General features: G+C 39.4%; 2 protein-coding genes across 5 annotated transcripts in view; one reads left to right on the top strand and one right to left on the bottom strand.

Annotated features, from left to right (window-relative positions):
• The window catches only part of CAMSAP2 (calmodulin regulated spectrin associated protein family member 2), a 188,232-nt gene that overhangs the window by 123,419 nt on the left and 47,937 nt on the right, over positions 1-16,876 (bottom strand). The window lies entirely within an intron of this gene.
• Positions 1-16,876, top strand: part of KIF14 (kinesin family member 14) — a 33,827-nt gene that overhangs the window by 3,796 nt on the left and 13,155 nt on the right. For all 4 annotated transcript variants that reach the window (XM_083620233.1, XM_083620232.1, XM_083620234.1 and 1 more), the window contains exons 3-17: positions 752-1,003; positions 2,306-2,396; positions 4,576-4,674; positions 5,551-5,603; positions 6,370-6,400; positions 8,384-8,491; positions 9,175-9,291; positions 10,230-10,348; positions 11,464-11,636; positions 12,378-12,525; positions 12,982-13,045; positions 13,205-13,389; positions 14,205-14,307; positions 14,512-14,672; positions 15,471-15,618. In XM_083620233.1, the coding sequence (XP_083476359.1) occupies positions 752-1,003; positions 2,306-2,396; positions 4,576-4,674; positions 5,551-5,603; positions 6,370-6,400; positions 8,384-8,491; positions 9,175-9,291; positions 10,230-10,348; positions 11,464-11,636; positions 12,378-12,525; positions 12,982-13,045; positions 13,205-13,389; positions 14,205-14,307; positions 14,512-14,672; positions 15,471-15,618 (1,852 nt within the window). The remainder of the gene's footprint in view (positions 1-751; positions 1,004-2,305; positions 2,397-4,575; positions 4,675-5,550; positions 5,604-6,369; positions 6,401-8,383; positions 8,492-9,174; positions 9,292-10,229; positions 10,349-11,463; positions 11,637-12,377; positions 12,526-12,981; positions 13,046-13,204; positions 13,390-14,204; positions 14,308-14,511; positions 14,673-15,470; positions 15,619-16,876) is intronic.

Raw genomic sequence — 16,876 nt, 5'->3', positions numbered from 1 at the left:
ACAACTCTGGAGCACAATTTGAGGGCTCACTCAAGAGGACAGGAAGGGGAAGTCCTGTTGCAAAACTGGAACTCTGGAACTCAAATTGTGCTCTGCATGCACAGTAATTTCCAGCTTTTTGTCCCACTGTATAATTTTTTTAAAAAATGCTATGCAGCACAGTGGCTTTTGAATTTTTTATCAGTCTTCTGATTTTTAGGCAACAGATCTGCAGATGCTAGCTTTGCATTTTAGAAACTGGGCACTTGCCATGGAGTTTATATTAGTAGTTAATTTAGTCTTTGATCTTGGAACTATATGTTTTATAAATATATAAATTATTTTCTTTGGCTGTTTTATTGTAATCCTGGATTTCAACAAGTCCTATGGATTTTGGTGTTTGTTACACATGTTAGTATTGGAACCTAAACAGTATATTTATGAATTATTTTGATCTAGGTTTATTTTGTACATTAGTTCTATGAATGGCTGATGTAGTATAGTGAACTTCAATACAGTCTATCTCTATGCTGACATTTTACATATAATGAAATTTTAAAAACTTTTAAGGAGAAGATTCATATAGAAAATTCATATGGCTGATGCACAATTAACCTGAAGTCTATCACATATAATAATGATTTAGTTACAACATCAGTTAGACAATTTAGATTAAATTTGGTTTGTAAGATCAGTTACAAAGCTGAATGTGTTCAGTGTTTTGTCGTCCCTTGCCCCCTATAACTAACATTTATTTTGTGCCTTTATTCAGAGATAAGAATGAAGAAACATTACAAGTGGTTTCCATGACAGGGCAAGAGACTGTTGTGCACCATCCAAATACAAAACAAATCTACAGTTTCACTTTTGACTTCTCATTCTGGTCTTTTGATAAATGTCCTAATTTTGCAAGCCAAGAGATGGTGTATCAGTCTCTGGCAGTACCTCTCCTAGAAAGAGCCTTTGAAGGATACAACACCTGCCTTTTTGCATATGGACAGACTGGTTCTGGAAAGTCATACACGTAAGTTGGATTGGAAGTGTTCCATTTCTGTTGCTGTTGTTGACACCCAATACATGTTGTATCCAGATGCTCTTTTGTTGTATGTTTGTTTCTTAAGTGAATGAGATTATTATTGAAACGGAAGACTGACTTGAATGAAGCCAAACTAAGAGAACATTTTATTTAAATCTCTCTGAAGAAAATTACGTTAAGTGAATGGAGATGTTTTAAACAGAAAAACCACCTATCTAGTGCTTCAGGGTAACAGTAACTAATAGACTAAGATCTGAAGCAGGGATTTCCTTGTTCAGATCTCATGTATGCTAAGGTTACCAGATGTCCCCGTTTCCTGGGGAAAGTCCCCGGATTTACAAATCAGTCCCCTGACAAAATCCTATCATTCCTACTGAAGTTGAAAAGTGTCCCCGGATTCATGGAAAAAAATCCGATAACCTTAATGTATGCTGATAACTCACTCGGCTCATAGGAAGCTGTTTTATACCGACAGACCATTCTGGTGTTTCCCAAACTACCGGTAGCTGGAAAGCTGGAAAACTAGTCTAGCTGTTTTTGGACTACAGTTCCCATTATCCTTGACCACTGATCCTACTAGCTAGGGATGATGTGAGTTGTAGTCCAAAAACAGCTGGAGACCCAAGTTTGGGAAATACTGATCTAGCCTAATAATGTCTACTACTGACAGCAGCTCTCCAGGGTTTCAGGCAAAGTATCTCCCTCAGCCCAACCTCAAGATGCCTGTTTGAACCTGGGATCTTTTGAATGCAAGGCAGTGGCTCCACCTACTTCATTTTACCTTCAGTAAAATGGTGACAGTAATGTTGGCCTACCTGGCAGGGTTGCTGGAATAATGGCTGAGATGACACTTGTGAAGTGTGTAGAAAGTTCAAGATAAATGTGAGGAATTATTATAAATAATATGGATCTAATATCTTCTCCTAGCAACTCTATGTTGTGAACTGCCCTGAGATTTGCAGATGAGGTGGTCTAAAAATGTAATAAATAAAATAATTAATATGGAGTTAAGTGACCAGAAGCCACATGATAGCCAAAGCTTGCCGTATGCCGTGTGGATTGTCTCAACTTCAAACCATGCAGTTAAGAACACCATAGTCACCTGTCCTCTTTCCTAGCTACTCCATTTTAAGAATCTTATTAGATTTTACAATATTATGCAGAAATTTTCTTCTAGTTGTCTTTTAAAACTGGTATCTACTCTGTATTAATGCCTCATTAGGGAAGTGTGAACATTGTATTCTGCAGAGTTAAAACCCAAGTCTATAATTGCAGTATTTGTCATTACAGTATGATGGGATTTGATGATGACGAAAGAGGAATAATACCAAGATTCTGCGAAGATCTCTTTACTCAAATAGCAGAAAAAGAAAGGCAACAGGTATTGCTGCAGCATTACTTTTCTTTCTGAACTTATTGAGGCTGCTCCATTTTCTTCGGGAGTACATGGAACCACCTTTGGGTTCACTTTTGGGCAACACTGTTGTGGAGGCCATGTTAATGTGAATCAACACTTCCAAAAAGATGCACTACATAATAATAATAATAATAATAATAATAATAATAATAATAATAATAATTTATTATTTGTACCCCGCCCATCTGGCTGGGTTTCCCCAGCCACTCTGGGCGGCTTCCATAGAAACCAAAAATACACTAAAATATCACAGATTAAAAACTTCCCTGAACAGGGCTGCCTTAAGATGTCTTCTGAATGTCAGGTAGTTATTTATCGCTTTGACATCTGATGGGAGGGCGTTCCACAGGGTGGGCACCACTACCGAGAAGGCCCTCTGCCTGGTTCCCTGTAGCTTTGCTTCTCACAATGAGGGAACCACCAGAAGGCCCTCGGCGCTGGACCTCAGCGTCCGGGCAGAACGATGGGGGTGGAGACGCTCCTTCAGGTATACTGGGCCGAGGCCGTTTAGGGCTTTAAAGGTCAACACCAGCACTTTGAATTGTGCTCGGAAACGTACTGGGAGCCAATGTAGGTCTTTCAAGACCGGTGTTATGTGGTCTCGGCGGCCGCCCCCAGTCACCAGTCTAGCTGCCGCATTCTGGATTAGTTGTAGTTTCCGAGTCACCTTCAAAGGTAGCCCCACGTAGAGCGCATTGCAGTAGTCCAAGCGGGAGATAACTAGAGCATGCATCACTCTGGCGAGACAGTCCGCGGGCAGGTAGGGTCTCAGCCTGCGTACCAGGTGGAGTTGGTATACAGCTGCCCTGGATACAGAATTGACCTGCGCCTCCATGGACAGCTGTGAGTCCAAAATGACTCCCAGGCTGCGCACCTGGTCCTTCAGGGGCACAGTTACCCTATTCAGGACCAGGGAATCTTCCACACCAGCCCGCCCCCTGTCCCCCAAAAACAGTACTTCTGTCTTGTCAGGATTCAACTTCAATCCATTAGCCGCCATCCATCCTCCAACCGCCTCCAGGCACTCACACAGGACCTTCACCGCCTTCACTGGTTCTGATTTGAAAGAGAGGTAGAGCTGGGTATCATCTGCATATTGATGGATACCCAGTCCAAACCCCCTGATGATCTCTCCCAGCGGCTTCATATAGATGTTAAAAAGCATGGGGGAGAGGACGGAACCCTGAGGCACCCCACAAGTGAGGGCCCAGGGGTCTGAACACTCATCCCCCCCCCACTTTCTGAACACGGCCCAGGAGGAAGGAGCGAAACCACTGTACAACAGTGCCCCCAGCTCCCAGCCCCTCAAGACGGTCCAGAAGGATGTTATGGTCGATTGTATCAAAGGCTGCTGAGAGATCCAGCAGAACTAGGAAACAACTCTCACCTTTGTCCCTAGCTCGCCGGAGATCATCAACCAGCGCGACCAAGGCAGTTTCAGTCCCATGATGAGGCCTGGATCCCGATTGGAAGGGATCCAAATGGTCCGCATCCTCCAGGTGTGCCTGGAGTTGTTGAGCAACCACACGCTCAATCACCTTGCCCAAGAATGGAAGATTTGAGACTGGGCGATAGTTGGCCATGCTGGCCGGGTCTAAAGATGGTGATTGCAATGATTTCCACAGTGGCAGCAGTGCTTTTTCGGAAGTATCCTGCAACAATTGCATGGGGGTTTTGTAAACTGGGTGATAAATGCTGTTGAGCTGATTGGCTCAATGCTTTTATTGAGGGCAGGCATGTGGAGGGGTACAGAATAGTACTATATATATATATTACCGGTATTCCCTCAGAAGTGATTGAACTGAGTAAAAACCGACCCTGAAATTTGCCCCATCCTTGTGGCTGCTTCATTCAACCCATACTCACCAGCAGGGTGGGATTTCATCACAGCTTCCATGTGGCTGTGTGTAGGAAGCAAATTGCCAGAGCAACATATTTCTAAAGTACTTGATATTTCTGTGGTTTTGGGGTGTGTGCTTTTTAACCATAAAATAAAACCAGAAATCAATATGTACAGACTACAGCTCCTCTGTTGGCTAGCAAGGCTGATCTTACACCTTAATAACTGTTGATATATTCTATTGCTGTACTGTGTTTCTTGGGTGTACAGGCAGCAATAAAGCTGTTGGGTTTTTTTAATTAGACTGATTTTCATCTTGAGATGAGCTATTTTGAAGTCTACAATGAAAAAATTCACGACTTGCTAGTCTACAAAGCTGAAAATGGACAGAAGAAACAGCCTGTAAGTAACTAATTACGTTCTGAACATTGACGTATTGTCAGTGTATAAAACAGTAACTCTCCGGATGTGGGCTAGCCTCATAACCATAAGGAATTAGATCCTTTCTGTTCTTGGTTCTTACTAGCATAGAAAAAGATGGGTATCTGTTCAAAGGCTAATGTATGAGCCTCAGTGAGGCTATATAGGGGTGTATATAGCCGCTTTTGATCCCGGCAGCATTTCTGCAGCCTGGCACTCTCAGCCCTGTATGGGACTTCCAGCTGGCCATTTAAAGAGCTTCTACTTTGACTTGCAGACTTGTAGTTTTACTCACCTCTTTTGTTTTGATTCCCTGTTTTTGTAGGTTTTGCTTCTTAAGCTGTGCTTGCATACTATTTTGTACGGTGTGATGCTTGCAGTGAAAAGTTTTTATTGCTCTTCATGTTTTTTTAAAATAAAATGTATCATAAAGATGCATTCTGTTGTTTTCAGGGTTTTCAAAAGTTATTTTGTGGCAAAATAAAACAAAAACCATTTGTTTTGTTATCCGTGGTTTACTAGGGTTTTCACATTGTTATAATAAAACGCTTCAGTCTCTTATTTTGCCTCTGTCCCCGTGCCCTTTAGTTTTTTCATTTGTGATGTCCAGTTGTTTGGCACATTATTCAGCCCTCAGGTTCACATGTGCAAATATGGATTAGGATACCAATGTCACTGCTTTTCTGGGGTCCCAGATTAGCAAACACTGAGTTGGAGAAGTTTCAGTCCTTCTACTTATGGATAATAACTTGTTAGATAGTTCCAGAAATGTGCTCTAAATCTCTGAAGCTTTTAAAGCTGATCAACACTGAAAAAATAAAAATAAAGTTGATCAACACTGATTTTTCTGATTAACAGCTTCGTGTGAGAGAACATCCTATCTTTGGACCCTATGTGGAAGACCTGACTGTGTAAGATTTCACTTTACAATTTTTTTCTACAAATGTCGGTTTGCTGACTTAAAATGGACCTATTAGTTATTCACATAATAAGAAGCCTGCGGTCAAGGAAATTGTTGGGTTTTTCAAACAAATTGTGAAATTAAGCCCCAACCAAACTGGCTATTGACTCTACTTTTTCACAGTATAATTTCTCATTAATTCCCTGTCCCTCAGTTCTCTGCTTTTCCCCAGAATGCAATTTCCTTCATTACTGTCCTCTCAGACTCGTTTCTGTTCCATTGCCTGTCCTCCAGCCTTCCTTCAGCCCCCCTTCCCCTTCATTTTCTTACTCAGTTTTTTGGTCCTTAATCTGCCCCTTGCAAACAATTCTCCTCTTCTGTCTTGTATTAATCTCAAAGATATAGTTTGCCCTTTTCTTACAGATGGGTAACTACAAATGTTCTGATGCTAATGATTCTCACATTCTGTAACACCACTTCAATCGTACTGGAGGTGTCGCCACCACAAGCAAAATATAATATTGATTCTCTTGTAAACTCTGTTGAGCCTATAATAAAGTGTGGGTTTTTATTCCTTCAGGTGTACATATTTGGACCATAATACTGCTAGAATTGTGTGGTAAATCCATAATTTCTGAGGTATCTGTAGGCCTCATTGAAGCTTCTTGATGAATAATTGTAAGCTGAATGGTTTGTAGGACTGGGTCTGTGTTTATATGTGTAGAACTTGGTTTTTCCCCCTTCACAAGAGATAAAAATTATTATTTTTCTTCTAGGAATGTTGTTAGCTCTTACTTGGATATTCAGGTAAGGTTGTTGTTGTATGTATCAAAGCACAAGACTTAAAAAGTCACATGTAAAAACTGATTTCTAGTTTTCAGTGATGGTAAATAAGAGATTATACTGTAATTGAATTCTTCCACACAAATAAGTACTGAAATAGTTGAACTGGCAATTAGTTCTTTGTGATAGATCCTTGTACTGATAGAAAATTACTTACAGGATCAAAATTTCTCCTTTTACCCATTTCTCCAGAGTTCCTGTGAGAGATTGTAAAAACTTTTGTTTTAATTTATAGTATGTTTAATTGTCTGATGTATATCTCTTAATGAGAGAAGTATCATTTAAATATAAACAACATGAAAAGCCACCAACCAATTCTGCCATAAAATCAATGTTACCAATATAGTTGGTAACTGTTGCAGCTCAGATAAAAATGTCTACTCCAAAATTATGAGGACTTGGGTAAGCTTTTGGGTAGTGATTTGGCCATTTCTTCACACTTAGTGCAGTCTGCAGAGTTGTGCCATAAAGGACAGTATAGCCCCTTGCTTCCCCACTGACTTCCTGTCAGGTGTGTAGTGTTACAGAAAATCTTAAGTATTCCAAGGCGAGACCTTCCACACCTGCGCTGGAAGCATCTAGCTTCTTGCCATCCCCCAGGATCCATGTAAGATACTGCTATAAAAAAACAGGAGTACAGCCACATGCAGGTACCTGCATACAAAGACACAATATATGGCAAGCAAAGTACAATGAATGTGTTTGTCACAATGTACCGGCTATTACAAGACATGTGATACATACAAGCGGTACTCCAGAATCATCAAAATAAGTACAATTAATGATATATTTTCATTATCTCCAGCACAAGGAAATTCTTGGAAGCGGCAGAGCTGCTCTAGCAAACAGGACTAGAGCCTGGTGATCCCAGTTTCAAAGAGAAACTCCTTCTTCAGCCTGTGAAGTTAACAAGGTCCCACATCGGGTGCAAGTTGGGGCCGCTACTAGCTGTGTCTTCGAAACTGGGATCACTGGGCTCCAGTCGTGTTTGCTACAGCGGCTTTGTACTTTGCTTGCCATATATTGTGCCTCTGTATACTAGCCTGAACCCCAGTTTTTTCTTTTTTGAAAGAACACTTGTAATCTTAAGGACAATGTTTAAAATTGGAAATATTTAAGGATAAGAAAATTATAGACATGTACTATATAAGAAATTATAAAAGAACCGGGGGAGGGAATGGAGGGAAGTCAAGGGATCTGAGGAATCCCAAAATACGGATTTAATATGGTATGAAAATGTTTTATTTTAATTAATTTATTTTTACTTTAATTGCATCTGTTTATTATGGTATGTGAAGATAATGTTTAATTGTGAAAAATAATTTTACAATTATTTTTTAAAAAGAAAAAGAACCCTTTTTTCTATTTGTGTATGTTTTTTACATAGCGGGTTCCTTATTTTTGCACAGGATGAGTTGGCGGGAGATGTGTAGAATGCCGCACCTTAGAGTGTACAGTCCAAATACATGACTAGCAGAGCACAGCTGCAACCCAGTAGGGGAGGAAAGAGCTATGCTGTGAGGTGGAGCCACTTGCTTTATTTATAGCAAGACCCTGCTACTAGCAGCAGCAGATGAGTGATGGATTTCAAATGATGTGTATATTTTTAATATTTCAATGCCCTACTTCATTTTGGCTTTTTAACTTACTGACAGCTTGAAAATCTAGATAAATCATGTGGACTCTCCTTCACTGGGCATTTTTAAGCAGAGGTTGGATGGCCATCTGTCATGGATGCTTTGGTTGAGACTCCTGCATTGTAGGGGGTTGGACTAGATGATCCTCAAGGTCCCTTCTAACTGCACAGTTCTATGATTCTATAAGTGGTTTTTGTGTGTGTTAGTCAAGTTGTTCTAGAAACATTTATTTTATTTCTTTTTTAAAAAAAAAACCCTCATGGTGCTCACAACTATTTCTCAAAATTTTAACATCTTCTCTTTCTATCAGAATTGGCTCCAGATAGGAAATAAACACAGAGCTACTGCTGCCACAGGAATGAATGACAAGAGTTCTCGATCTCATTCTGTTTTCACCCTGGTGATGACACAAACAAAGGTACTGGGCATTTTGGTTTGCTTTTAAACTTACTTTTAAACTTAAAATGTTCAGTAATGCAGCAGATGTTGAGAAGAAAATTCACTTATTTATATAAAACCTAGGAAATAATGGTTTGGATCTCAAGGCGCCTGGCACAAGTGGAGAGACTTAATTCAAGCATCAACAAAAGTTGATTACATAAAGTAATTTTATGTATGGGCAGAGTGGCTGCACACTATGCTCCCCATTTTTCTTTATACTTTTGTTTTCTACTGTAAACATAATGAAAGCATTAGCTTCCTATCAATGTGGTTGCTAACTTGTTTTATGAAGTTTTAAATGTTAGAGAACTAGAGCAGGTTAAGGAGGAGATTGTCTAGGTTTCTTTTTTTGGGGGTGATACAAATATTCATGATAATCTCTGGCTTTGTTTTTAAACTGCTCATAGGCTGCAAGTCAGGTATAGCACAGAAGCATAGGAAACTGACCATTGGTCCATCTAGAGTAGTAATGTATACACTGACTGGCAGAAACTCCAGAATTTTAGGCAGGACTCTCTCCCATCCCTATCTGGAGATGCCGGCGACTGAACCTGAGACCTTCTGCATGTAAGGCAGACACCCTACCACTTACCTACATTCCTTCCTCGCAAGCTGCATCCCTTCCCAACATGTCCAATTGTAGTCATTTCTTTATTTTAGACGGATATTGTGGAAAAGGAGGAACGTGAACATAGAATTATCAGTCGTGTGAACCTGGTAGACCTTGCAGGCAGTGAACGCTGTTCTACAGCTCAAACCAGTGGAGAAAGACTGAAGGTAAAATGTATATAAGGTACTCTGCCGGGCCTTATATTCTCAGGGCAACTGTCCAGCAGAGCCACCTTGTTCATCCCCACGCCAAGCAAATCGTACTGCAACACAACATGCAGTATTATGGCACTGAACTAGAAACACGAAGAAGAAGCACTTAGCAAGTTGTTTTATACAGTGTCAGATTACTGGTCTACCTAGCTCATTACTAGTCCTTTCTACACCCACAGCTTCTTGCCACTTTATCCCATTTCTAGATCAGATTCAAGAAAAACAACAACTATGGGCCAGTTCAGCCATCCTGGGGCCCATATTCCCAGGACAACCAGCCATGGGTTCTAACCCCAGTTATGTTTATGGTTCTTCAGTAGCCGCTCCTGAGAATACAGTGGCTGGGAAAGGTGACACTGTGAACTGGTATCAGGAAGCTGTAACAAGAGATGTGCCAGATTGCAACTTCAATATATATGCCCCCTTTTTATGTGCATCTATATAGCCAATTGTAAAATACTATTCTTCCTGTAACAAATGTGTGAACTAGATTGATTAAGCATCTTCCGCCTGTGCACACTTTAAGACATGGAATATTAGTATTGTTAGATACAGGTAATGATTTGGGTATTGGAATATATAGATGGTGAGGTGACTAGTAGAATGCCTTAGTTATAGTTAGGCTATTTATTTATTAATTTATCATTTATTAAATTTGTATACCGCCCTATACACTCAGGTATCAAAATAATTAATTGTAAAAGTGGCCCAGAATTGAATATAAATGATGGGGATGTCCTACGCCTCTGAAATGAACGGCAAATAGAAGTGGATATTCCTCTGCCTTGTGCAATACTGTAACCGGGTTTAGGCACCTATATTGTGGCGCCTGTAGGAAGAACTAGGGCATAATATGTTGATGCTATTGACTGTTTCTCTCCTTCTCAATATAGGAAGGTGTGAGTATAAATAAATCCCTGTTAACTCTGGGGAAAGTTATTTCTGCACTGTCTGAGCAAAATCAGAGCAGGAGGAAGGTGTTCATTCCATACCGTGAATCTGTTCTTACATGGTATGTACATATTTTGTGTGCCATAACAGCTTAAAAAAAAAAGCTTAATTTTTTGTAGTGATCCTTTCTTTCTTGGCAGCATTGAATTATTATCAGAGTTAATAGATCTTCATAGAAACACAGCTTTTAATGGTAAAAAATGGAATTAGATCCAGTTATGTCCCACATTAATCAAACCACTCTTCCCCCCTCTCCACCCATTCATTTTGGTCCCCTGCTTTTCTATTTCCTGACAATGGAACTGAGCTAATTTTCAAAGTGATTTTGATTGATTCCAGAGGGCATAAAACTACAACTGGTAGAGTACATTTACTTTATTCTCAACTGGTTATTCTTGCATACAGGGAAAAAATGGATAATGCCTTAATATTGGGGGCCTATTTCCACTAGCACCTTCGGCTAATATCTGTGGGAAAGGCACTGCTTTTAAGCCAGCTAGTGCTTAGACTTCTGAGTTCTGAAGGCCCCCCAAAACATTCATTTCTTCAGCACTAGGGGTGGTGGGGTGAGGCATGCATTCTTTGGCCTGGGCTGCACTGTTTCCTGAACAAGTCTTTGGGAAACAGCCCAGGCCAAACTGAATGAAGTACACCTAAAAGTTGTGCACCACTTTTGACTTTTGCTGCAGTCCCCCCACAGTTTTCTCAGCACTTTGGGGAAAGTTAGTCAAGAGGCCTCTGTAATGGTGCACACACCTCTGGGTATCTGCCTGTTCCAGTACTGGAAGGGATGGTAAGTTTATGAGTTACGCTTTCCAACTATGTTCTGATGAGAAGATCCCCCCCCCCCCCGCAAAAAAACCTTGGTGTTGTCCCAGAGTCCTTTGGTGCATCCTTTCCGCTAATGCTAGCAGGAGTCCAAGGGGAAGTGGAAGGTGAATGGTGACATGTTGTTTGGAGGAAGGGAACCAATTGGGTAGAGAGGTGAATGACCTGGATCTGATTCCACAGGTGAAGAACTTAGGCATCCTTATTCTAATCTACATAAAGAATTGGATCCTGCAAAATGCTCAAAACATGTACTGTACTTTGTTGTATCTTCAGAGAATATAGTCTTAAAATAAATCCAGTCTTAAAATAAATCCAAATAAATCATCTATTTTCTTTCAAATGTAGGCTGTTAAAGGAAAGCCTTGGTGGAAACTCAAAAACTGCTATGATCGCCACAATTAGCCCTGCTGCAAGCAATATAGAAGAAACACTGAGTACCCTTCGATATGCTAAACAAGCTTGTTTCATAATCAACATTGCCAAAGTCAACGAAGACATAAATGCAAAACTAATCCGAGGTAAGCCTGAGAACTATTTTGCTTCTTGCTGAAATAGCCCTATGCCAAGTTGTTGCTAGATTTCTTTCTAAGTACTTACTAAGAGGAAGTAATTCAAAAGAAAGCTGCATCAATTTATGGACAAAAATGGCAAGAATCATTATTTTAATGGTAATGTGATGAAATTGCCTCAGTGCATTGCTCCATAGGCTTTCTATCAAAGGGAGGAACCTAATGTGCTTATTGGTAGACGGGAGTGCGAAATACTTTCAAACAGCTCAGAGGTGATCACAGCTCCCTGACAAGCGTGTCTGTATGTTACATGTTTGCAAATATGTGGGGTTTTTTTTACATTCATACTGTACATTTTTAGGTGTGTAGTTGATATACTGCATTTTTTAAAAAAACACACAAATACTTGCATTTACTTAATACACAGGTAACTTTTAAATTGCAAACATTGTGGGTAGGATTCTTCTAACAAACCCTGTCAGCAAAATCCCTGCACAAGGACTTCCACTTGCAAAATGGGTCTTCCCCCTGTGTTCCACCAAATTGGCTGGGGAGGGCAGAAGAACTCCCAGAACAGCAGAGAGGGGGAGGAGAGTAGATCCATTCCATCTAGGAAGCTGAAATGCTTGTGCACATATAACATTTGTCACTGTGAGACGTTGAATTCCACTTATAGATGCCAATCCAGAATATTTGCCAATATAAGAGATGCCATTTTGACTAGCTGCTGAACTCTCTTGTTAAATGTAGAATTGAAAGCTGAAATTGAGAAACTGAAATTGGCTCAGAAAAATGCTCAGAATGTTGACCCTGAAAAACAAAAGCTTTATGTGCAAGAAATAACATCTTTAAGAGTGAAGCTATACCAGCAAGAGAGGGAGATGGCAGAGATGCAAAGGTACTGGTACTTGATGTCTTCTCAAAAATACAGACTGCTAAAGGAAGGTTCCCCTCTATTTTTTTTTACTACTGAAATATAATCTATACAGTTAATTGTGCATTATTGCATAAAGATTGCACATAAATAATAACTAATTAAATAAATAATAATAACAATGTTGGGGCCAGACTGTTTAACTCAAATTGATAGTTTTAACATTCACCTAAGCAATTATTGATTTAAGACTCCTCTTATGTATTTCCAGTGATCTTAGTAAATTTCCTGTTATGCAAATATAATGCTGGTTTTTTTAATTGCTTAAACTTTGTTTCCAATAGTATGTAAGGATATAACTATTATTCAGTGATAACTCAATTCTTCTCTAGATTATGTATCCCTTTTGTTAGCCTCAGAATTACATTTGCAAAATGATAATAAGCTGAACCACCATTTTATTTCCCCTGATAAATAAAGGGCCTGGAAAGAAAAACTTGAACAAGCAGAAAAAAAGAAATTTGAGGAAACAATGGAGTTACAGGTACCATTTTTCAAGTAAATTCAATTGTGGATGCAAAATATTAGTTTTCCCAAGTGTCATTCTTCTTCCTTATCTGCATCATATTCCTACAACAACAAATGAACAAAAAGTTGCTTTCATTTGCATGCAATATGTAATGTTCTGAATCTTTTATTTTAGAAAGCTGGCATTACATTCAAGGTTGACAATAGTTTGCCTAATTTAGTCAATCTCAATGAAGATCCCCAGCTCTCTGAGATGTTGCTATACATGATCAAGGAAGGACAAACAACAGTTGGAAAATGCAAGCCAAATTCACGTCATGATATTCAGCTTTCTGGTGTCCTGATCGCCGACGACCATTGGTAGGTGTTTCTCTAAATTGACAAATAATGATAAATGGGTCTTTTGCTCTGCACGATTCCTCTGGTTAATATGCAGCTCCACTGAAATAAATAGGTGTGTTAGCTTGTGTAGATTTATAATCCAGGCTAAAACAAATTTAGCTGAAAGTAAATGGGGCAGAATTTGTGTGTTTAGGTTGACAAATTAGGATGGTGATTAGACAGATTCATGGAGGGATAAGTTTATCAATTGCTACTAGTCAAGACTATAGGAAACTTCCATATTAAGAGGCAGTGTGCCCTTCAATACCAATTTCTGGCAAGCAACAATGGACGAGGGCTTATGGATTTTTCACAAGCATTTAGTTGCCAGCTGTAGGAAATGGGATGCTGCACTAGATGGAGGTGAAAAACACCTCCTTCCCATCCCTACTCATATAAGTCTGATGCAGCATAATTTCTCTTGTGCTCTCATGTTATATTTGTAATTCAGCATAATCGTTTTTTTAAATCCTGTTTGTTTTCAAACATATTGGCTACTGTGCTGAAGCATGAATGAAGCTATGATCCAAAGAAACTAGTTACGTGAATGCAAAGAAGTTAAAACTGCTTCTTCCTCTCTCCTCTCCCCCACCCTTGGCAGCAGTTTCTCATGTGGAATGCCTTTGAAACACAGGCTTGTTTCCAAAGTAGGATGTCATGATGTGGCAAAGGGGTCAAAAATTCAATTGGGGTAGGAATCAGCTGTTTGATTCCTGGTATATGTATCCAAAGTGATTTGTCACACTTTTCTTTGCTTGAAGCTTTACTGATAATAACATATTTCTTATTTGTAGTATTATCAAAAACATGGATGGTGTTGTGAGTATTATTCCACTAGGAGGAGCGAATACATACGTTAATGGAAAATGCATTTCAAGCCCTACATTTCTCCATCACGTGAGTTGGTTGGAACAGATTTATTTGCATGTCAAATTGGGACAGAAGTTTAAATTCATGTGTCATATGCTGGTTTAGTGTAGATTTTGAATGACAAAGCATGATATTATTAGATGTCACTCATGTGTAGAAGCGCTTGCATACAAGCACACACACAAAATTCATTTTTAACATGCATCAAACATATATCTTGGATTTTTTTAGGGTGACCGTGTCATTCTTGGAGGAGACCACTATTTTCGGTTTAATCATCCAGTAGAAGTTCAGAAGGTCAAAAGTCTTTCTTGTGGCACTTCCCCTCCTGAGGACGGTCCAAGTGGCTTTGAATTTGCGAAGAATGAATTGCTGGCTTCACAAAGGGCTCAGTGAGTGCTAGTAGAAATTCTGACTTAAATGTTAAATGTGTTTTCCTTCTTGTGTGTGACATGAATGTTGCACCCTAGTTTTTAGAACTTTGATTTTTGTATAGGTTGGAGATACTAAAATGAACAAACATTTACTTTCTATGTAAGAAAGGTGTCTTACGGAATTCCCACCAACATCTAGAAATCCTGTTGCCACTGAAAGCTTAAGTTTAGACAACTTAGAGCCCACTCTTAGAGCTGATATGGTAAGTTTCATTGGTGTTCAAGCAAAAATTAGCATTAAATTTTGTTATGGTGCTAACAGGAATATAGCAAAGCGATGAGTGGCAAGACGAGTTACGTACATTACCATATAGCCTTCCATCATGTTATCTTTGGAACAAATGCGTCTCCTAATAGCAGAAAAAAATTACTTTGAAATTTGAAAAACTAATCTTCACTTTTGGAAAAGTAGTAAGTTTCAGACTTGCATTTATACTGTAATGTAGGCGAAAGGATTGTTTAAAGGTCCTGCACAGCATATTAAGATGATTGAAGCTCCTACTTTTTGGTGTGCATATGTTTGGGGTTTGGAAAGAGTATCTAAACTGCAATCCTTCACCCTCTTACCTCAGAATAAGCCCATTGAACTCACTGGGTCTTACTTCTGGGTAGAGATATATAGGATAGTGGTATTAATGACTTGGGATAACTAGTGTGTTTCTGTACTACTTTTCTTTTGTGTTAAAAAAATGTTATAGAACAGCCATAGCCAGTTGGATATATATAAGTTAACTTGGTTTTTAAAACACCCTGTAGACTTGAATCAGAAATAGAAGAAGCACGTCTGAAAGCTAAGGAAGAAATGATGCAAAGTATCCAAATCGCAAAAGAAATGGCCCAAGAGGAACTTAGTTCTCAGCAGAAAATTTATGAGAGCCAGATAAAATCATTAGAAGCACAGCTGGTGAGTCATTAATAAGTATTGTAAATACACTTGATCCCATAGAAAGTGACACTGAATGGGGAGGATAGGGTTACATTGCTATCTGCATCAAAAGATGTAACCGCTCCGTTCAAGAGGCCTGCATGTACACTGCTGTCTAGATGGGAATATACATTCAAATGTGTATGCCTGCTTACACAGTCTGCATTAGAGACTTCCTTGAGGATGGGAAGGAATAAATAAATATGCACAGGACAGCTTTTCATGGTACATCACCTCTCTGTCCTGAAGCTGGAGGCTAATGGAGTGAAATCCACTTACATTCTAGTAGTTTACTATAACTGGTTGTGAATTGGGCTGTTAGAGAATGGCACCTAGGTTTTTTTTTTATTAAAACCCTTTTAGAATCATAGAATTGTAGAGTTGGAAGATTAAGAGTCTCATGCTCCTCAAACTGAGCTGTCCCTAAGAAGGAGGAGTTTGGATTTGATATCCCACTTTATCACTACCCTAAGGAGTCTCAAAGTGACTAACAATCTCCTTTCCCTTTCTCCCCCACAACAAACACTCTGTGAGGTGAGTGGGGCTGAGAGACTTCAGAGAAGTGTGATTAGCCCAAGGTCACCCAGCAGCTGCATGTGAAGGAGCGGGGAATCGAACCCAGTTCACCAGATTACGAGTCCACCGCTCTTAACCACTACGCCATACTGGCTCTAACTGAAACAATTGACACAATCTGGCTGTTATGTGTTCCTACCAGCTAATTTCATTTCCTAATGGCAGCAACTCAACTGTGAATATTATGGGATCTTGGTTTCCAACACTATCCTATACCACATATATGTATGTATGCATTTGGCTTATTTTTAGGTCATCTTTTAGGGCCAGGCTCTCCCAAGGTGGCTTCCAACATATAAAACCTACAAATATAGTATCTTCAGGAAGGAAAAAGATATCTTGCTTCTTCCTCATCTTTCTAAACCTCTTCCCCACTCACTGTAATATATAGCATCAGAGTGTTCAGATTAGGTCTGGCTTCTGAAAAAGGATGAGCATACTCAGTCCTCAGTTTCAGCTCAGCTTTAGAACTTTTTTCTTTTTAATTTACAAATTATTTCTGCGCGTTTGAATTGTCTCTGAGTATACCCAAAGCACAGTCACTACCTTGTCTGGAGGTGGTCCAGGAATGTATGGAAAGCTGAAGAAAATAGAGTGAAAGAAAAAATGAAAGAGCTTACCTCCAAGATTTTTGTGAAATGTGTGTGTGTGTGTTTGTGTG

This window comes from Podarcis filfolensis (genome assembly GCF_964270895.1).
Source record: "Podarcis filfolensis genome assembly, chromosome: 6".
Taxonomy (NCBI): domain Eukaryota; kingdom Metazoa; phylum Chordata; class Lepidosauria; order Squamata; family Lacertidae; genus Podarcis; species Podarcis filfolensis.
This window is presented reverse-complemented; position numbering and strand designations above follow the sequence as displayed.